This window comes from Antedon mediterranea, chromosome 6, assembly GCF_964355755.1.
Source record: "Antedon mediterranea chromosome 6, ecAntMedi1.1, whole genome shotgun sequence".
Taxonomy (NCBI): Eukaryota; Metazoa; Echinodermata; class Crinoidea; order Comatulida; family Antedonidae; genus Antedon; species Antedon mediterranea.
The window spans coordinates 25,690,409-25,712,255 of NC_092675.1; the positions used below are offsets into that span (position 1 = coordinate 25,690,409).

Below are 21,847 nucleotides of genomic sequence, written 5' to 3' on the forward strand. Positions count from 1 at the left end.
AAAATCCATTGAATACGCAATGTCATTAATAAAAAACTTTTGCAAGGCCTAATGTTTATGTGTGCTAAGATTTTCAGGAACGGAAATGATATAAAGAACAAATAGTCTTTAAAAAGAAACTATTTCTTGATACACATTTTTATTAAATATCGGACAACTTTCTTCTGAACAATCTTCAGACATTTAACGCCTATTAAAATAACCACCTAGCCAAAATTAAGCATTTAGTAAAAAACAGCATTGACCAGTACGAAGTTCCAGTAACCTGTAGTGACTCCACAGTACACCTGCACCGGGATGCATTGCCACTGGGATGCATTCTTTTTTCCATATTAGGTTAAGGCAGAAACTATAGAGGGTGTGAATCAACACATAAATATTCATGATGTGACGGCAAACCCTGGAAATAGTTTTCAAACGGTAACCGAAAATGATCTCTCGTCGCGTTGCTAGGAAAGCTGCTGCAAAAACATTCACCAACCGTGTAGCCGCACCTACGTACGTATAGTATTAAACATTGTAATGTAGTGTAAATGAATTTGATTAAGAACTAATTGGCACTAAAATAACTGATAAAATACTTTTATTGCAACTTTTGGGTTGAATTATACAAAATGACATACATGTTTAATATTAGTCTGAACGTTGTACTTTCAGACATAATGAATTATTCCCTATAATATACATGGGAATATCTTTGGCACTGCTAATGCAAAAACAAAATAATTAAAAATAAAAACATTATAATAATAATATATGTTGCTTATGTTTCTGAAATATTTATTTTTTTGACATCCAACAATGTACATTATTATTATTAAATGAATTAATTAAAACTCACACATAATCTTAGAATCAATTGTGATTATACAGGTTTAATTATATCATAGCTAGGCCTACATATTAACGGATTCTGCCAAAAAAAAGGAAAGACAATTAATTCATCAACGCGACAACATCATACCTCCATGTTCAGGCTATTTAGGCCTAATAGCTAGCGCACGATGTTCGTACGCTACGGCTCTTTACCAGCTATATAGCAGGTCTTGTGTCAACAACATTGTATGACGTCATGAGCTCAGGCATGCATCATGAATATTGATGATATACGTACGCCCTCTATAGCTTCTGCCTTAACCTAATAGGAAAACAATAATGCCACCGGGATACATCTTTGATGTTGGTTCAACTATTGTCACGTGTTCTGCAACCGCTGGAAATGTAGGAAGTTGTTCGTTTGTTGTCCATGTCATAGGTCAGAGAATTGATCCAGGAAGATTTTGTTAACAGATGTAAACGTTGTGTTATGTATAAACACGAGTTTACTGAATAATCCTATACATACCTGTACATACTTCGTAGGGCCAACATTAAATGAAAGTCACACTTTTCCAGTCGAACATTCTTACAAAATGTTTTCGTCAGTATATACCATTGTCTGTTTTATGACTTTTCTGCATATGTCGCAATCCAGAATCATTTCATCATGCTATGATACGTTCGAATTAGGTAAGTTATCCTATATCTATTTTCTCAATCATCTAATTTTATGTGCAAATTTAAATAAACAATCGGGAATCAAAATCCAAATTGCGTAACCAATTAACACAGTTTAGTAATAATACTGATATTGGACGGTTAAGTTAGGTAACGTTATCCTTAAATGTATTGTATTAGGCTGCTAAATTCATTTATTTCCATAATCATCTAAAGTAAACTAAAAACAAAACCCAAAACAAAGGAGAAATGGAGTGTTGTAATAAGTATCAACTAATGGTTTAGAATGAATGATTTAGTGACTTATAGGCCGACACATTGTATTACACGATTTTAGTCTCCTGTAAAGTATATACATTCTTCTTAAATATTAACACCGCGATACTTGTCATAATTTCCAAACTATAACTTTATTGTTCCGAAATTTAACAACGTAAATAGGTAATTTGGAATGGAAAGAGTGGCAGAATTTCAAAACTTGGATGACAAATGGATTGTCTGTCGTTGGGACGACAGTTAAAATACGCTGCTTTTTCAAAATGTTTACCTTTTAACACAATGCTCATTATGAAAATGTACCATTGATGAATATATAATAACTTTTAAAACGTTGATCAAAATTGTTTAGTGTCAGAGTTCAAAGAAGCAAGACAAATTTCAAGATATAATGTAGATGCTTTTTCTTCACACGCGGTTGACGGTGGAATAGATGGAACGTACAAGAAACGTTCATGCACGCACACACGTAAGTGATAAATTGCAAAATGTTTTAACGAATTATCTATTTTGTAGGATTTTATACATATTCATATAACATAACAATACGTGTAGTAACGTATTTTTAAGAGCATCGACGGCATGTAAACCATTTCAAAATAAATAGTTTCTAATTCAAACTTTCTTTTCGATCGATCGCAAAGACTTCAGCGCAACGCAGAATATAGGAATTGACCAATGACATTCGACTGCTCGAATAATCCGTCAAATCCGTGATGGTATTTTTGTCGTATTTTATGTAATGTAGGCCTAATTGATATTTCTTTCATTAAAGTTTTAGAGGATAGTCCGTGGTGGTATGTTGATCTCGGAACAGAAACAGTAATTTCAAAAATTGTTATATTTAACAGAGACGATTGTTGTGGTAAGAAGATTAAATATCATATTTGAGTGATTTTTCACTCGGTATTATTCTGAATTCTATTATATTACGTATACTCTAATTTCTATTGCATGCGTGTAAGGTACACTTTCGTTGAAGAGTTTGTATCTATCCAATTGGACTTCTTGTACCAGTGGTCTAATGGTGGATTCCGAGTTCAAATTTCTTCTCACTCTCTCTCTCTCCCTCTCTTTCCCCCATATTTCCTCACTTTAGCGTTTAAATTATAAAAACTTCAGTTTATTTATAGGCTTATAATATATATATATATTATATATAAACAAATCAGTGCAAAGAACATATATATATATAAAATATCATTAAATAAGATAATTTATTTCAGTTTTGTACTTTTTGCATATTTTCAAATGTATATCGCTTGCTCGTTGTATTAACCTGTAGTTCTTTCTTTATTTAAGCGGATAGATTATCAGGAGTAGAGGTTCGTGTTGGCAATAGTCAAGTTTCGCCCTTTTTTAGTAATGCACAATGTGCATTGACTATATCACGAATGGATGCAATCGCAAGAAACCCTATAGAGATGTCATGCAACCCACCTATTTCTGGGCGGTATGTCACTGTATATAAACAGATTAGAGGATATCTTACCTTATGTGAAGTAAAGGTTTACAAAGGTGTGTACATGGTAATAAAGCTTTCGCTATTGTTGCTAAACATCATGTGTACACTTAGACAAATCACATGTTTTTCCACCAAGGTTTACAGAAATCTACGCTGATTCTAATTTCAAAATCACATTTTTTACTGCGCATTTCCTAAATATGACCATATCAATTGTAAAAAACGAAATTATCAAAATACTGTGTACATCAACAATAAATTAATCCTAAATCATTTTTTGATAAAAGGGCTTTACTTCATTTTTTTTTCAAATTGAGATTGTTTGAGTATTTGATTTGACTAGTATAATTTACGGTATGACCAATATATAATGAATCAGCTTTATATTAGCGGGTACGATTCTCAGATGAAAAGTTTCTTTGATTAAATTTGTGTTTTTGCAAATATAAAACGTGAAAATGTGAAACTACGTGGAATATTCTATATTGATATACTCCTAAAAACCAGAATACTACCTGTACATTGAAAAACAAAAACGCGTTTTGGTCAAAAGCGACATTTTGTAGATAAGCTCCTTTTCAACATCGGTCAGCATAGTTGGGCCTATTTTTATTTTCATTTATTATATTTCTTGTTATTGATCTTCATACAATAAAACCAATAGGTTCAAAAGAAGGAATGCAAACCTCTGTCATTATCTTTATAGACATTGGAAAACCTAAAGTTATGTGTCCAGATGATATAGTGGTAAATGTTGATAATAATCAGACTTTACATCAAGTTAATTGGAATCCTCCTGACGTTTCTGATAATTTCCATACGGATCTTTCGGCAATCTGTTCACCGTCATCAGGTTCTTCATTTCCAGTCGGATTCACCAAAGTTACTTGTTCAGCTTCTGACGCAACTGGAAACCAAGGAAACTGTTCATTTGTTGTAAATATTGCAGGTCAGGTCAACTATTTATTATTTATAATAATGTATTGTCAATATAATCTGTATGTATTGGTATTTGTTTAACATATATATTTTTCTATATTTGCAATATTTTATATCGTATACATGTCAATTTAATCTATAGGTATGTGTATTTGTTCAATATATATACTTCTATATATTTTTATATATTTGCAATATGTTATACCGTAAATACAAATTGTAAGTAGTAGTTGTACTAAGATGACATCCGGTATGAAGCGTCTCACATACACACAGAGCCAAAATTGCATCTTGGACTTGCACAGTGTATGGACTCTCCCCTTACGGTTTCCATTAAATATACCATTTCATGCTATCATTCTAAATAACTAACTTTCAACCTATTGCATTCATCTTTTTTTCATTCCATCCATCTTATCTTGGTGAAAAGGAAGGATACTACATTTTCCTCCCCTGAGTTTATAGCCTCTCTACTCGAACACAAATAAGAACACAAATAAGATAGTTTAACAAGAAAATTTTAATCATGTATTTTACCGCAATTTTCATTTCTACATTTTAATTAACATCGTATCTAAAATTTTAAATGAGAAAATGTATTGTTAATACAGAATTCTGGCATCTTATTATGTAAATATACCGGTATTTTAACTACTCTAAACACTTACTTTTAATTGTCACAAATGTACTTATATGTATATAATATATTCATCAATGAGAATTTAAATAAACGTGAGAAGAACTCACACAAGACAAAAAAAAAATTATGTATTGCGGAATTACAGAGGCCAACTAGCTAGGCATCCATATGACGTTCGTTCTTATCGTGGTTTCTTTCAACATTTTCAATTCATTGAATACGCAATGTCATAAATCAAAACTAATTGATAGGCCTAATTTTTATGTGTGCTAAGACTTTCAGGAATAAGAACAGATAGTCTTTAAACAGAAACTATTACATTTTAAATAGACACTATCCAGAAATTAAAAAAATATCGGACAACTTCCTTCTGAACAATATCCAGACACCTAACGCCTATTAAAATAACCACCTAGCCTAAATTAAGCATTGAGCCAAGCTGTTTTTGTGGAAAGAGCAGCTAAGTTACTCAGTACGCCGGGGATCAATTTATTAATTATAAGTCTTATTTGCACATCGTAATAATATATTATTATTGTATATTAGATAATAAACAACCAGACTTAATCTGTTCCAAAAATAATAGTAAAAAAACTCATTGAAGAATAATAATGAAGAAAGAACTATGATCCAAACTGTAGTTGGGCATAAAGGTACAAGTTGTTTGTTTTTTCAGATGATAGAGAACCTGACCTCGTTTGTCCTGAGCATATCACGGTGGGCAACAATACTGACCAGTACGAAGATCCAGTAACCTGGAGTGACCCGACAGTGACTGACAATTTGCATAAAGACATATCAGCAACTTGTACACCTGAATTGGGATCAATCTTTGACGTTGGGTCAACTATTGTCACGTGTTCTGCAACAGATGATACTGGAAATGTTGGAAGTTGTTCATTCGTTGTCCATGTCATAGGTCAAACATTTATTTCTTGTAAGCATAATATTTATCAATACTTTAAAGAGCTTAATTTTTAAAATTAATACTGTTATATCTCTTTTCGCTATTCACCGTGTCCGATAACGGGCTTAGGATCAAAATACGTATTATATGTGTATTTGTATGTTCTTCAGATAATAAGGAACCAGATCTAGTGTGTCCTGAACCTATCATAGTTAACAACAGCACCGACCAGTACGAAGATCCAGTCACCTGGAAGAACCCCATAGTAACAGACAATTTGCTTAACGATATATCAGCAACTTGCACACCTGCATCGGGATCCATCTTTGACGTTGGTTCAACTATTGTCACGTGTTCGGCAACCGATTATATTGGAAATCTAGGAAGTTGTTCGTTTGTTGTCCATGTCATAGGTCAGACCTTCAATGGTAAGGAGTACTTTTATTTATATAGAGCTATGATATTATTTACAAACTTACAGAATTGACCAGTATGACAAACAATATTTTAAATTTTTTTTAATCTACTACAATATTTTAATAAATTAAGCAGCCGAGGCTACCTGGGGTTAAGGAGTAAATAATAATTATACAATTAGTATAAAAGTAAAGTAGTAAAAAAACTAAGGAAAATGGTGAATGAAAATTGAATAAATGAAAAAAAGAATCGCCATTTTGCTTTTCGTTATATCAAAATAGTTTACTAAAATCGTCTATATGAACATTTACTTTCAAGTAGGACTAGTTAGGCCAACAAAAATAAAATACGTAGTATTATAATGCTTTAATTATTTTATCTGGATATTTAATAATTGAGATATAGTTATTGTCCAAAAAAGACGAACAATGCCACAAATAGCCAGAAGGCTGAAACTGTGACATTTTACAATACAAAAGTTAAAATCCGTTTAAATATTGTAATTATTATACTTTTATTATCATTTTTTTCTTTTTTTTATAGTTAAAAACAATGTACTTGATAAACAGCCCGTGCTTATTTGTCCTGAAAACATTATTGTTAACAACAGTGGCATTGATTTAATGAGGACACCAGTAACTTGGACTAACCCGACAATGAGCTCTGATAATATTTTACCAACAATCTGTGCTCCGGCATCGGGATCGGGGTTTGACGTTGGTTTCACTACTGTTACATGCTCTGCTGTTACTGATGACGTAATACGATGTCAGTTTGTTGTTTACGTTGAACAATATATTTCAGGTAAGACAATACATGTTCGACGTTCTGTTTTTTTTAACATGATGTACACTATAAGTGTACACAGTCAAGCGGATCAGAAGGGTAATATATCCCGTATTACCTGTTTGATGTTTCTACGCGCGCGTTGTTTATGTAGTGCATTGTATTTTTATCGTTGAGCGCATGCGTAGTTGTAATTTCAAACCCGTATTCGACGGTTAAAAAAGCTAATCGTAATCGTCGAAAGCTCCCTATTGTTGTTGTGATAGCTAGAGCTCAAAATGGATGAAAATAAAGGTCGTCGATTTCAATGTGTACACTAAGAGATAAAATCGTTGCACCCTGCTTGTTCTTACAAAATACGGGAAATATCTAGCCTACGTTCTGGTTCCATGGAATTTTCTTATATTTTGTTATACACTTGACAGGATCATCATTATCATCTATCTCGTTTTAAAATAGTTCACACACTTTCATTTGTTTGTTTTCATTTTACAACCCGGATTATACAATATATTTATATACATGATAAAAAAATAAAAAAAACAATAATAGCTCAGTACCACCAGTAACCCGTATCACTGTAATTCCTTTTCGGTTAATCGTATCAAATTAGAATTTATATTATCATAATCTTATTTCTTAAAGCTACCCATTTTTCTATACTTGTTTCTTTATTGTTATATGTTTCACATTCAATGTTATATAACATATTGCTTTTAAATGAATTCCATAAAGATTTACCCACTGGCTTATTTAGTGCAGATAACATTTTTATTCTATAAATAGTAAATGCTGCAAAAGTGTAAATATAATCTATTAGCTTATCTCCCGTTCCTAGTATTAATTGTTTAAATGATATATTATTGTGATTTAAACTTACAAAGATACTAAGCATTTTCCTCCAATATTTCTGAATAAATCTACAACTAAAAAACAAATGATTTTCATTTTCAATTTCCGTAATATCTGAAGATCTGAAGTGATAGTTTAAATTTGGCGCCAAGAATGTACAGAAAGTAATTTGTGGGTACTTTAAAATTATAGTTATTATTATTAGGTTATTCGTATGATGAACATGTCTATACGACAAGTTTGAACAAAGCAGTGATCGTAACACTTTGTGTAATGGTTGTTATTATGGCATCTGCGTTGTTTTTGGTTGTAAGGTACTGTACCATGTCATTTTTGGAAATTCCGATTTTCAATAAACCAGTAAATATAAGGTGTCTTATTTAAATTAACTTCAACATACATACTACCGCTTACCACTATTTATGAACCACCGTGATTCTAAACCTATTTAATTTAACTTTCGCCGATGAGCTATGCTCGACGCGATTATGGGATCATGTTCCAAATATGAGCACTGTTTCAATAACTTGACAGTATGATTTATATATAATTTACTCAGTGCTACGCAACACAATCCAAATATATACAAGTTTGTATTGGGATTGTTTTTTGTTACGGGTAACTCACTATGTAATGAAATTAGCGGACATACGGAAACCCTAATATAAAATTGATGAAAAGAAACAGGTGGTTCGAAAATGAGGTTGCAAATTAATATAATGTACAGCAATAGAACGCTTTGTGTTTATATTTTTATTTTCATTTGTGCTTTTTAGATACTATAAATCGAAGTTGAATCATCACACAATTGGAGTCACCAAGTTAGAAGGTGATGCGATGAGCTGGAAGATTCTGGAATAATAATACGACGTACTTGTTGTCTAAAAATCATACTTTAATGCACTGTTAACAATATTAAAATAGAGACATTTAAACTATATAATGGATTGAAACAACATCTTAACATGAAAGCATGAAGCCCATTTATATTTCCTTAGCTCTCTTATTAACCTATTGAATAACTGAAACTATTGTATTGAAGTTACAGCTTAGATTCAATTAATTGAAAGAAGAATATAGCTTCAACTTCGTTGAAGTTAGCTCGATAGTTATAGATCTAAAGATGCACTCCTAGTCAAATTACCATTCCATACAGGAGTTCTAGTAGCACCAATGGGCAAACGCTATAGAAAGAACCTCTGAAAAAAAGTATTTGTAGGCCTTACTTAGGCATAACTGTTACTATCAAAATACGATGTATGTAAACGTCCTAATAAAATCGTTTTACAGGAAATTCTGAACAAAATGGGCCTAGAAGTGGTTCCTGGTGATAAAATCTAAAACCATAAAAGCTTGGCAATAAAGGGAATGAAACGGATGGTATAGAATGATAACAAGTTATTAAAGACTGAAAAGGAAATTTAAAAAAAATTACCACCTGAAAAATGTTTTTTTTCTATAACTATAGCATAAACCGTAGTAGCATTGATAATGATATATAATAATTAATATTATTATTTTAAGCATGATAACGTTTACATAACATATTGCCTAATTTTGAGTTTTTTATGTAACTCCATGTTTTATAGAAACATGTTTAGGCTATAAGAATGTATCTTTCGAGAAACATAAGAAATATATTAGATAAGAACAATCTTTATTTTGATGACCACAAGGCGAATTTGTTTTCCTTGAAGCTTAATTACACACACTATAGACCTACAGTAATTAAAATTAATACAATATAATAATAAAGATTAAAATTAGAAAAAAAAACATGATGGAAAAAAAAACATTGAGTTGTATTGAGTTGAGGACAAATGAATTCCTACATCGAGTGCTTGCTATTAAGATTGTGTCAACCACATCCCGGTGAACAATCTATTTACCCGAAGAATCAAGAGATCACCAACAATCCCAATAAGTATTCTTAGAAAACAGATTTGCAGATGATTCGTTTTATTAATATGATATCTTTTACACATTGTGTAGAATGATACATATACTGTTTAACCTCGTTATCATTGTTTTGGTAATACACTTTCTGTACCCACAGAAAAAAATTACACATATTGTAGTAATGAAAACGTAATCTGTATATAGGCTAGGGTACAAATTCCCATACTGTAGTTTTTCTAAATGGTACTATAATTTGAAAACATTTCGGTAATTTTGTCATAAATACATTCATATCATTTCCGTCATAGAGATGATTGATTATGATAAAGATGGGAGGTAGCAGGGGCAGAAAAAATTGGGAATTATGGGCGGCAATAGTGGGTTCTACATTTTTGATACCACAAGTCTAGATACTAGTTTATTTTAATAATATATAACATATCGGACCGAACGTTAAATCAACAAAAATACAGTCGCGATATGAACGGAACGAAGTACAGGTATAGGCTACTAGAATTATACGCATGCGCAGATTAATATTTTGTATAAATTACCGTTTCCTCGTTTCCTTTACGTCTACCTTCCCCTTTCGTCTACTAACTGAGAATGCAGATGTGTACAACGACGCGGCAAGAAGCTTGCAAAGGAAGACACCGATTTCAGTTTCTTTAAAATAATGATAGTATTATTTCTATTGAGATGAATTCGATGATCATAATGCAGCATGGGAATTTTGATAAATGTTTGGAATATAAATAACACTTAAATACTATACTATTTTTACAAAAATTATATTTACTGAATGTGTAACAAAATTGATCGTATTTGATACAACATTTCTTTAGAATTCCTTCTAATTTTCCATTTATAGATTGTTCCTAAATTTTACAATTCTCCATTTCCTTAAATATTTTAACAAATGCAAAAAAAGTATAAAGAATGGTAGAGTGTTGTGATTGTGTGTAGTAGTAATACTGGGATACAGAAGATTTTGAACCAATTATAGGTAAGTCTTTTGGTTGCTTTGAATACGCGTTTCCTGGTGAACCTTATACACATTTCACATATTAAATAAATGATGTCACATCTGATGGCCCATTATTACACAATGTTTCCGTCAGTGTACAGCTTCGTCTGTTTTATGGCTTTTCTGCATATATCGACATCAAAAATCATTCAGTCATGCTACAATACGTTCGAATTAGGTAAGTCAAGTTTATTTTCATACATCTTTAAAATCTAATATATAGGCTACTAAGTAGGCCTATAAACAATTTAGTAAAATACTGAAATTGGAATTTTGAGAAAAACCGTAAGTTTTTTTTAAACTGTATTGTATTTTATTTTATTGTAAGACTAGATGATTTATCAATTTACGATCATGGGAAAATGTAGAGATACCAAAGAGAAATGCATGGTTGTACATTACAATTCTCATTTAGAAAAGGTATGACTTTCTAGTCAAAACAATATAATAATAATAATACGATTTACCTCTGCAGCAGACATTCCAATTTTTAGTATACATCCGAATAGGTCGACTACCCCAAAAACTATAACTGTAATCTTAATCAAGACTAAAACAAATAAGGAATTTGGGCTAAAATTATGAACCGAATTCACTACACACCCAGCGTTGTTTCTAAATTTGATTGTAGTTATCTGCCAATTGAAATGACAGCATGTCTTTATAAGTATGACATTGTACTGTTGAAGAATAATTATAGCTTTTAAAATGTTTGTCAAAATTGTCTAGTGTCAGAGTTCAAAACAACTAGACAAAGTACAACACATGGAAATGCTCCTGCTTCGTATGCTGTTGACGGTGGAATAAATGGACAGTACAGCAAACGTACATGTACGCACACTAGTAAGTGATAATGCGTTTTAATTAATTATCTATTTCTAGGATTGTATGCATATTCTATAACAATACTTGTTAACGTAGTTTTACTAGCATCAAAAACATAAAACATTTCCAAATAGTTTTCTTATTCAAACGTTAAATAATTTAGTAGTTGTATTTGTTTTATAATGTAAACCTTGGCTAAATACTATAAACATGACTGACATCCTATATATCCTATTCCGCCTGCATTATTGTTTTCCAATCCTTCTTAAGCAGAGATTATTTATGGTATACAGTTGGAAATTATAGGGGCGATATATAAGCATGAACTTCGATCAAATATTCCATAATCAATCTCATGAATTACTTATGTTTCTGCCTTAACCTGATAGGAGAAAAACATGACACTAACGGCCTCACCTGCAATAACATGTATTCAATGGGCTTAGCGTATGTTACAAACGATGAATTGGGTTTCCTATCCGAAACATAGTTCAATCGAATGATCAATGAAAAATGATAACCGAAAGTGAAACATTAAGAACAAGCAAGGGTTACAATATTTTCCAATATTGAACAATACTTCATGTTATCATTCTATGGCAAGGTGAACGTTTCTGTATATTTTTTGTTATGAATAGACAATTGATAGATTCTTAAACAGTATTTTTATTTTTTTTCTAATTGAAAGCTCTCATGAATAATCCATGGTGGTATGTTGATCTCGGAACGGAAAAAGTAATTTCAAAGATTGTTATATTTAACAGAGAAGATTGTTGTGGTAAGTAAGAACAATATATTAAACTCATTATCTATTTGCATGTACATTTAATTCTAGTCGTGACCGCGGTCGAAGGTGTTAAAGAGTCGCTATTTATCTCCATAGACTTACCATTAAAGTACAGTAGTCTAATTTAGGATGTATATTAAGCAGAATACGACATTAAGTCTCCTTTTAATGTATATGAATTGTTTAACCATAGTCTAATCAACCTATATTATCGATGGGCAGTTAGTTATTATACTTTTAAACTATTTTCGACTATGCTGACTCAGCCTGGTATTTTGGTATAAGTTCATTTCTCAAAAAATAAACTCCAGGTAACCTAAAATAAAAGTGTACGGTTTATTCTCGACATCGCCTCGATAGAAACAATTAAACGCGCGCAGTTGGTTATCTGAACATAAGTTAACTTGTTCAAGCCTTAAATTATACCTTAATGTTGATACCTCTCTAGCAAATAATTTTACAAAGATTTTCAAAGGAAATCAAACGAACATTTTGTAATTCCTAATATCAAAGGGATAGCTTCGAAAACATTTTATTTATGAATAATCTTCCTTCAGATATTAAATAAGCATAAACGTGCTAATAAAGATTCATCTTGGTAATGTTCATGACTACACTGAAAGTAATGAAAACTGTTAAATAATGCTGTAAATTGTTAATGTTATTGTAACTGTTAATTGTTAGTACAAACACCATTGGAAATAAGCTGTGTCAGCTTTATGGATGTTGTTTAGAGTACCGAAACAAACAAACTGAGTATATCATGTATTTGCATTTTGTGTTTTTTTTTGCCTAACGCATGTTAATGTTACTGGTTATTAACCGTGTGTTGTTTGTTTTAAGCTGAGAGGTTAGCAGGAACAGAGGTTCGTGTTGGAAATAACAAGGCTCCACCGTTTTCGGATAATGCACAATGTGCATTGACTATATCACGAATGGATGCAATCGCAATAAACCCTATAGAGATGTCATGCAACCCACCTATTTCTGGGCGGTATGTCACTGTATATAAACAGATTAGAGGATATCTTACCTTATGTGAAGTAAAGGTTTACACAGGTGAGTACATATTAAATTTGGTAATAAAGCCTTTACAGTTATTGTTCACCATCTATGGAATTTCGACATTGAATTCGTCTAAAAAATCATTAAAAACACATCTTTGTGCCAATTGTAGACCTATGCGTACAAAACACACCTTTAGAGCCATATGTGGAGGAAAAAAACTAAAATAATACCTACAATTAATTATCTATAGGCCTAATGTATGCTATTTTATTACATTTTATTACAAAAAAACAACCCGAAAATGTTGGAAAGAAGGAATCCTGCCATCAAACAGCTTTATTTACTAACTGTTAATAATATAACAAACTATAAGAACTAACATTGGTTTTGTAGATATTGAAAAACCTGAAGTTGTGTGTCCAGATGATATAGAATTACATGTTGGGAATAATCATCGTTTACATCAAGTTGATTGGAATCCTCCTGCAGTTTCTGATAATTTTCATACGGATCTTTCGGCAACCTGTTCTCCATCATCAGATTCTTTATTTCCAGTTGAATTCACCAAAGTTACTTGCTCAGCAACTGATGCAACTGGAAACAAAGGAAACTGTTCGTTTGTTGTAAATATTGCAGGTCAGGAAACTATTGCTAAAGCTTGGTTCCCACTAGGACGCAACACAAGAACGCTTGTGATTGGTCAATTTGCTTACGTTGCGGTAATTACGTCATTGCGTTGCGTCCTAATGGGAACCAAGCTTAATAATGAAGAAAGAACTATGATCGAATCTGTAGTTGGGCATAAAGGTACATCTATACAAGTTGTTTGTTTTTTCAGATGATAGGAAACCTGACCTCGTTTGTCCTGAGCATATCACGGTGGGAAACAATACTGACCAGTACGAAGATCCAGTAACCTGGAGTGACCCAGCAGTGACCGACAATTTGCATACAAATATATCAGCAACGTGTACACATGCATCGGGATCAATATTTGATGTTGGTTCAACTATTGTCACGTGTTCGGCAACAGACGGTACTGGAAATGTGGGAAGTTGTTCATTTGTTGTCCATGTCATAGGTCAAACATTTATTTCTAGTAAGCAATACTTGAAACAACTTAACAGTCCTAACTTAGACAATTTCGTATTTATATGTAATGGTAGAAATATAATATTTAGGCCTATTGAAATACGCAATAGTTGCCACTGTAGACATAAAGTATTACATTATAAAGTTATTTTGTAATTAAATAGTTCGACACATCCCATAACTACGTCTTACTAAAAGCCAAATTATTACAAATGAAATGTTGACGGCGCAATTTTTGTAACGGTTCCAATCCATCCATGTCGTAACACTTTATATAACGGATCGAACGTGATATCAGTCAACAACAGCCAAGCTTCTCAAGTGTCGCGCGCGTGGTTGCTAATACTGCTAAAAAGAACATCAACGTACAAAACTTTGGCATTATAATGACATCGCACTCTCAATGGCGTAATAAGAGTGCACTAGAACATTGATTTAATATCATGTGACACACAACCTTTCATTAAAATGACAAAAATATAGGCGTTGTATAATATTGTTGAACTATATTAATTATATAATTAATTATTATAATGGACATTTGGTTGAATGTCATCATGTTTTATTATGTTGTGTTTAATTATGCTGTAGGCCTATGTATTGAATGGTAAATGGTCTGTTTGATATTAATATACAAATGAAAATATTTTAGATGATGTACGGCCTGTTCTCACTTGTCCTGGGCACATTACCGTTAATGGTGATCAATCCAGGGATCCAATAACTTGGAGTAACCCCACATTGACATATAAAGGTACATTGTCAACGTGTACACCACCATCGGGATATGTATTTGACGAGGGGTCAACCATTGTCACGTGCTCGGCTAGAGACAGCAATGGTGAAGTAATAAGATGTTCATTTGTAGTCCATGTTGAAGAGAGAATTAATTCAGGTAAGTTATATTATTAATATCACATGACAACATAAATTATAAAAAATGTATTAAATTAAGGACATTCAAATTAAAAAGGTCTTAATAAAACACACATACCAATCACTACATTAGTGAAATATCTTTTTAAAATTTCAATTTTTCTACTTAGGCTTACGTTTAAAGTATAAACACATTTCATAATATTCCATTTTAAAAATTAAAAACAAGTTTAAAAATTGGATTTATGTTTACGTTTAAGTTGTTTTTAATTTACAAAAAAAAAAAACGTTTTATTATTGGTAGATCTTGCTATCGGTATTGTGTGTCCAAGTGACATTACGTTTAATACGGATCAGCCTGTAGTTGTATGGAATGATCCCGAGTTGACAGACAACGTTGGTGGTACTGACGTACAGCCAACTTGTAATCCACCATCTGGCGCTACGTTTGAAGTTGGATCAACCAGGGTTACTTGTTTCGCATTTTATCCTATTGTTAACATCAGCTGTTGGTTTAATGTTGGGAGTACAGAACGTTCTACGCCATTTGCAAGTTAGTAACAGTTAATTACAATTGATGCTTACTGCTAACTCAATTTTCATTAACATAAATATATCGGTGAGACGTGTCAAAATTTAAATAAAAATGTCAAGTTATCTGGGTCTTCAATAACCTAAATAGATACGATGATAATTATTGTTTGAATTACTATTCTTAAAGATCATGCGCAAAGTGCCAGAGGATCAATGGATACCCATTCTCTGTTGTTAGCAGGACTCACGGTCATTATAACGCTTGGTCTTATCGCATCACTTATAGGCCTAATAGTCAGGTAATACTATTTGTTATATTTATTGATAAATGTTGTTTATTTTGAAGACCAAATGCAAATTCTTTGGCATCAAAACCCCATCTTGGATACGTAGCCAATTCTTCTAACTATGGTTAGCAAGTAACAAATTAAGTATAAACGTTAAAAAGACTGATTTTAGGAACACATCAAAAATTAAATAAATTGATTAACATGGATATTAATATTAATATAGACGGTACAAAACTTGAAAAAGTAAATAACTGTAAACATTTAGGTGTCTTTATCGATGAAAATTAAAAATGCATAAACAAATAGATCAAGTGAAAAATAAAGTACTATCAGGTCTGTACTATCCAAAAAAATGCAGCAATATTTTCCCTCAAAATATTCAATCATTAATGTACAAATCTATTATAGCCCACCATTTTGACTACTGCAATGTAGTATGGGGTCGTTGTAACCAAACCCTCAAATATAAACTCCAAGTAATCCAAAATAGAGCGCCTAAAATAATTACACATAGCCTAAATCTAGGTATCACAGGCGCTCAAAGATTTAAATTGGCCTAATTTAGAAGAAAACCAATATTACAACGAAGCAGTCGCAATGTATAAAATAATGAATAACTTGACACGATCCTACTTAAGAAACAGGTTCTATGAACGCAAACAAACATATACTACTAGATCAAAAGATATTCTAAGTTTACATAAGGCAAACACTGAGTATAAAAAGAAAAGTTTCTCGTATTCTGTGCAAAGCTATGGAATAGTTTAAATGCTATAAACTCAAATGCAATTACAGCTCCAAATATATATATAATATATTAAAAAAATTATAAATGACCAAAGATAAAATATACTTGAAACTCTATGTTTTTCATGAAATCATTTTTTTTTTCATAATGTACTGTAAATGATAACTTGTGTAATAGTATAAATAGTTTTGTAGTAAGTAAAGGCCTTGTGAAAAACACCAATATGGTGATTCAAGTGTCGCATCCGTTTTTAAATAAAGTTCTTCTTCTTCTTCTTATTATTATTATTATTGTTATTTTATTATTATTATTATTATTATTATTATTATTATTATTATTATTATTATTATTATTATTATTATTATTGTTAGTATTAGTATTATTATTATTATTATTATAATCTATTTAATGTTAATGACTGATGACTGTTTTATTGTTTCAGATATCGTAAAAAAAAGAAGAATAAATTTGGAATTAATATGAAAGCAGATGAAGGAACAGTGACATGGGAGCTAATGGAATAATGTTTAATTCAATTTAAAAAAAATGTTTTTCTAATAGTCTTTTATTATAATTGAATACGTATAATATTAATCATACAGCTGACAGTAATGATTTAAATATACAAATTGGAACCAGTAAATTAGAACAAGTTGATAGTATAAGGTATCTGGGAGTCGTAATCGATGAAATGTTAACTTGGAAACAAAATACTCAATGTATTAGTAAAAATATTGGATATAAAATAACAATGCTAGGTAAAATGGCTAGTAGTTTAAGTAAACCGTTACTAGAAACTCTATATATAAGTACAATTCAGCCTTGTAGTGATTATGCTATAACAGTCTGGGGAAATACGACAGAGTTAAACAAAAATATTTTAAAGCGACATCAAAAAAGAGCTGCTCGAATTGTAACTAACAACTTCGATTATATTAATGTAAGGGGTGACAACATCATCCAGAACTTATCGTGGCAAACTCTTGAAGAGAAACGAGATTTCTCCCTAGCATGTCTAATGTATAAATGTGTTTACGGCCTTGCACCAATTAGATTAGTAAATGAAATTGAATTGATTCGCGATATTCACACCCACTTAACACGTGGAGTAGAACATTTGAATGTAACAATACCTAAATACACCCTTAGTAAAATGAATTCGTCCTTTAAAGTTGCAGGCGTAAAAATATGGAACAATTTACCAATTAATATTAAATCGGCACCAACAATTACGTCCTTTAAGGCTAGATACAAATCTCATTTCTTTTCATAAAAAACTGACATGTATTATATTTAATTAAGTTTCTCTTTTGTATATTTTGATTAAGACAGGACCACAATGTAAAACAGATACACTGTTATCTGATTGTTTTATCCTGTATAAATATATTATTTATTATTATTATTATTATTATTATTATAATATTGTAAAACCAAGGAGATAATAACATTTGATGTACTAGTTTAATTTGCTTACACCAACATTTGAAAAGTAACATTATTGATGCAGATTGTAAAAATAGTTCTGACCAAAGCAGAAGCAGACAATAAATGATATGTAAATATATATTTGCAATATAATTTGTTGGTTTGGAATATAGATATTTAATTTAATCATCATTGTTCTGTCTTTTTTTGCTGCTTTGGTCAGAAATATTTGACAATTTTATATTAATTTTAAGTACTCGCATCGATACGCTATTTACATAAATAATAAGTGTTACTTATTATTTATAATTTGAGAATATTTCAATGTGAAGAATCTCTCGACTGTTATTTCCATTAATTTACATTTTCATCAGGCGAAACCAATATAATATGATATAATAATATTAAGAGACGAGTTGAACCAAGGCAATCTAACAACCGGACACTGAGCTCGCCTTGTCAAGATCGCAGCCACAGATAAACCATTTGATATCAGGAGCGCAGCATACTGTTGTTAGATTTCCTTGGTTGAACAAATAGGCCTACGTTATATTATTTAAGTGAATCTCAGTTGTTGAAACATGCAGCTCTAAATATGCATTCCTATTATAATTATCATTTCACACATGTTTTTTATTACAACTTTATTTAGCAGTTATAACACGAGTGGAAATACTTTAAAACCACTATTTCGCATAACCTTTGTTTAAAGTATGCTGTAGGACTAACTAATGTACTTGCATACTATGCATGCATAATTCAACAGCCTATGACAATAATTTTTACAGGCAAAGTTGATGGATTAATGTTTTCGATTAATTTTTGGTATTATGTGACATTAAACATATTCAACCAAATTATTGTAAACAAATATTTTGTATATAGGCCTATCTTTAACAGAAAAACTCAAATGATGTTATAAACATGTCGAATATAGAAGATTGGGTCAACCACTTCCCGTTGTACAATCATTAACCGAAGAGTAAAGAGATCAACACTCTCAATAATAGTAGACCTATTCTTAGAAAACAGATTAACACACGTTCTCACATTCCATCCAATCCTGCATAGTATGTCAATGAAAACGTACGTAAGGACAAATTTCGCGCCTAATTTGAGATATTTTACTCAACGATAGAAAGTTAAATACATACTTTCTGTACTAATTTTTAACACTTTTTTTTTTCTCTTTTGTGGCGTGAACCACCACCTTTATTCTTTCATATCATAATTAAATACATTACAAATAAATCAGTAATATCTGTCTTCATATGTTCTTTCTTTAATTATATTGTTTTCCGTTAATATTCTACATTTTTCTTTATCTTTTTCTGCTCAAAAAAAAAATATCAGTAATTTTTGTAAATTTTAGTTTTTCACATATTGTTTCCAATATTATCCTCCTGCTTTCATGGTTTGTTATTATTCACATTGTACACAGACAATATACATACCATTTATATACATCTTATAGACATTATATACAAAGATATAAAACAACGTTTAATAAATTTATTAGGTACCGGTAACTCTTTTAACATTATATGAGCGTTAGTTTGTTCAGATCTTTAACAATAGACTTAAATACAATCCAAGAGTTTTTACACACTGGTTTGTTTAATTCAGTTAAAATCTTAATGTTATATATTGAGAAGACAGCAATTGAATATAAGTCATTTTTGTATTCACAATCAGACCCTAAAAGAAGTTCTCTAAAAGAGCTTCTGCCATTGTCAATATTTTTAAAAATGTTATCTATGTTTGTCCATAAAGTTTTATTTCGTATGCATTCAAAAAACATGTGTTTTTCGTCTTCAATTACCCCACATAAGTCACATACATTATTCATTTTCACATGCCACTTATGAAGCCTTTGATTAGTCGGAACAATTTTGTTCAACAGCTTGTAATTTAGTTGTGCATATTTTTTGTTTTTTTCATTTTTCACTTTTTTTATCCAAACGTCACTCCAATTTATTTTCTGAATTTTTAACACTTAATGAAAACCAGTATAATAATTAGGTTAAGTTAGAAAATTAATTATTGACGATTAAAACAAATAAAGGTTAAACGACTCAAACAGGGTATTTTTCAAGTGTGGACTGGTACATACCGTTTGTTGACGCTGAAAATTATCTACAAACAATACGTAATATTACGAGGATTCTTCTCCGTTTACAGTAATTGTTTTTAATTGCTGAATCACGGTACACAACTATACATGCATTACTATAATTATTATCAATTACAACGTTAGGCCTAAACTATTAAAAAAAGTTATAAAAATATATAATGTTTTTTTTATACATACGTTACTTTTATACATAGTATACGTTTATACATTAATTGCTTGACGGCTATGAATTTGGTTTTTTTCCCGCGAAAACTTTTTGTTTGTTTACTGAAGCCACAAAACGGTCTCCTTAAAATTAAGCCCGAACTTTTTTACAAATTACCATAGTACGACACCGATCGGAACTATTATTTCCAAATAAAAAATCGTTATTCTTCCTCTATGGTTCAATATATACATGTATAAATATTATTCTAGTATGTCATAGTTAGTTGTTTTAATTAGTGTTCCATGACTTTCTCGTCAAAATTAATGTCTCTCATTGTTGTGCTATGTCAACATAATGTCAATGACGGCGAAATGTCCCCAATAATGGGGATAGATATGCAAACAAGTAACAAGTAAGTAATAGAGAAGAATATGATTCGAAGAAAATTGTGCGGAGAGATTGAGAGGGGAAAGATCTATACATTCTTTAAAACATTAATTTACACTATTATTCAAACAAGTTACAATGATCTTAAATCTATTCCCCCCACCCCACATTATATTATCTAATTTTATCCATAAACTTTTGTAGTAATTATAATCATACTAGATGGTACGCTCGCTTCGCTCGCGTACCATCTAGGTCGTGCCCACAGATGGTTCTCGAATACACAGTAATTTCAGCGTAACAAAACTGGCGATTTCAAATGTACGTACCGCAGGACTATAATACATTGTCGTTTACAGAATCGAATAAATAGACACGATGATTTATGTAGTCAACTAAAATTAGCACCCTGGGAATTACTTCCGAAGGAGAAACTTATCACAAAATGAGTCCAAATTTTTGATTTGGACTCATTTAAAGAAACCCAATTTGTGTTTTGTATGTAACATTAGGGTTGAGGGATGGGAAAACGGATAGGTACAAAGTGGAACAATTTTTAAATATATTCTTTATCCACTCAGTAACGAAATATTTTTTTCATGTTTTATAGGTCTATAAATAATATACCTCTAAATAAAGTAAAACATTAATACTTTGTTAAAACTGTCACTGTCATAATCGATTGAAATATCAAAGTACATGTCACGATACACCACTACGGCGTTTATCAGTAATAAAGTTTATTTGTATATATTTTTATATTACATCTAACAGTATGAACATTCACAGTAAGAAATGTTCGATTCAAATGACGACCAAAAATAGTTAATAGGTATTTACTGTATTGTCAAAGTATTGCAAGTTTATTCTCAAAGGGCCCATATA

General features: G+C 31.1%; 2 protein-coding genes across 2 annotated transcripts; both read left to right on the forward strand.

The window, feature by feature from the left end:
* Positions 1 to 1,339: 1,339 nt before the first annotated feature.
* On the forward strand, positions 1,340 to 9,787 carry LOC140052726 (uncharacterized). Its single transcript, XM_072098421.1, has 10 exons — positions 1,340 to 1,509; positions 2,126 to 2,242; positions 2,549 to 2,638; positions 3,076 to 3,291; positions 3,945 to 4,187; positions 5,494 to 5,754; positions 5,895 to 6,152; positions 6,685 to 6,945; positions 7,985 to 8,093; positions 8,556 to 9,787. Exons 1-10 carry the CDS (start codon positions 1,413 to 1,415, stop codon positions 8,638 to 8,640), a joined length of 1,737 nt encoding a protein of 578 aa, XP_071954522.1. The 5' UTR covers positions 1,340 to 1,412; the 3' UTR covers positions 8,641 to 9,787.
* A 1,007-nt stretch (positions 9,788 to 10,794) lies between these two features.
* LOC140052728 (hyalin-like) lies at positions 10,795 to 19,603 on the forward strand. The gene is made up of 10 exons (XM_072098423.1): positions 10,795 to 10,883; positions 11,435 to 11,548; positions 12,219 to 12,308; positions 13,161 to 13,376; positions 13,719 to 13,961; positions 14,164 to 14,424; positions 15,070 to 15,312; positions 15,598 to 15,846; positions 16,015 to 16,126; positions 17,308 to 19,603. Exons 1-10 carry the CDS (start codon positions 10,820 to 10,822, stop codon positions 17,387 to 17,389), a joined length of 1,674 nt encoding a protein of 557 aa, XP_071954524.1. The 5' UTR covers positions 10,795 to 10,819; the 3' UTR covers positions 17,390 to 19,603.
* Positions 19,604 to 21,847: the final 2,244 nt, after the last annotated feature.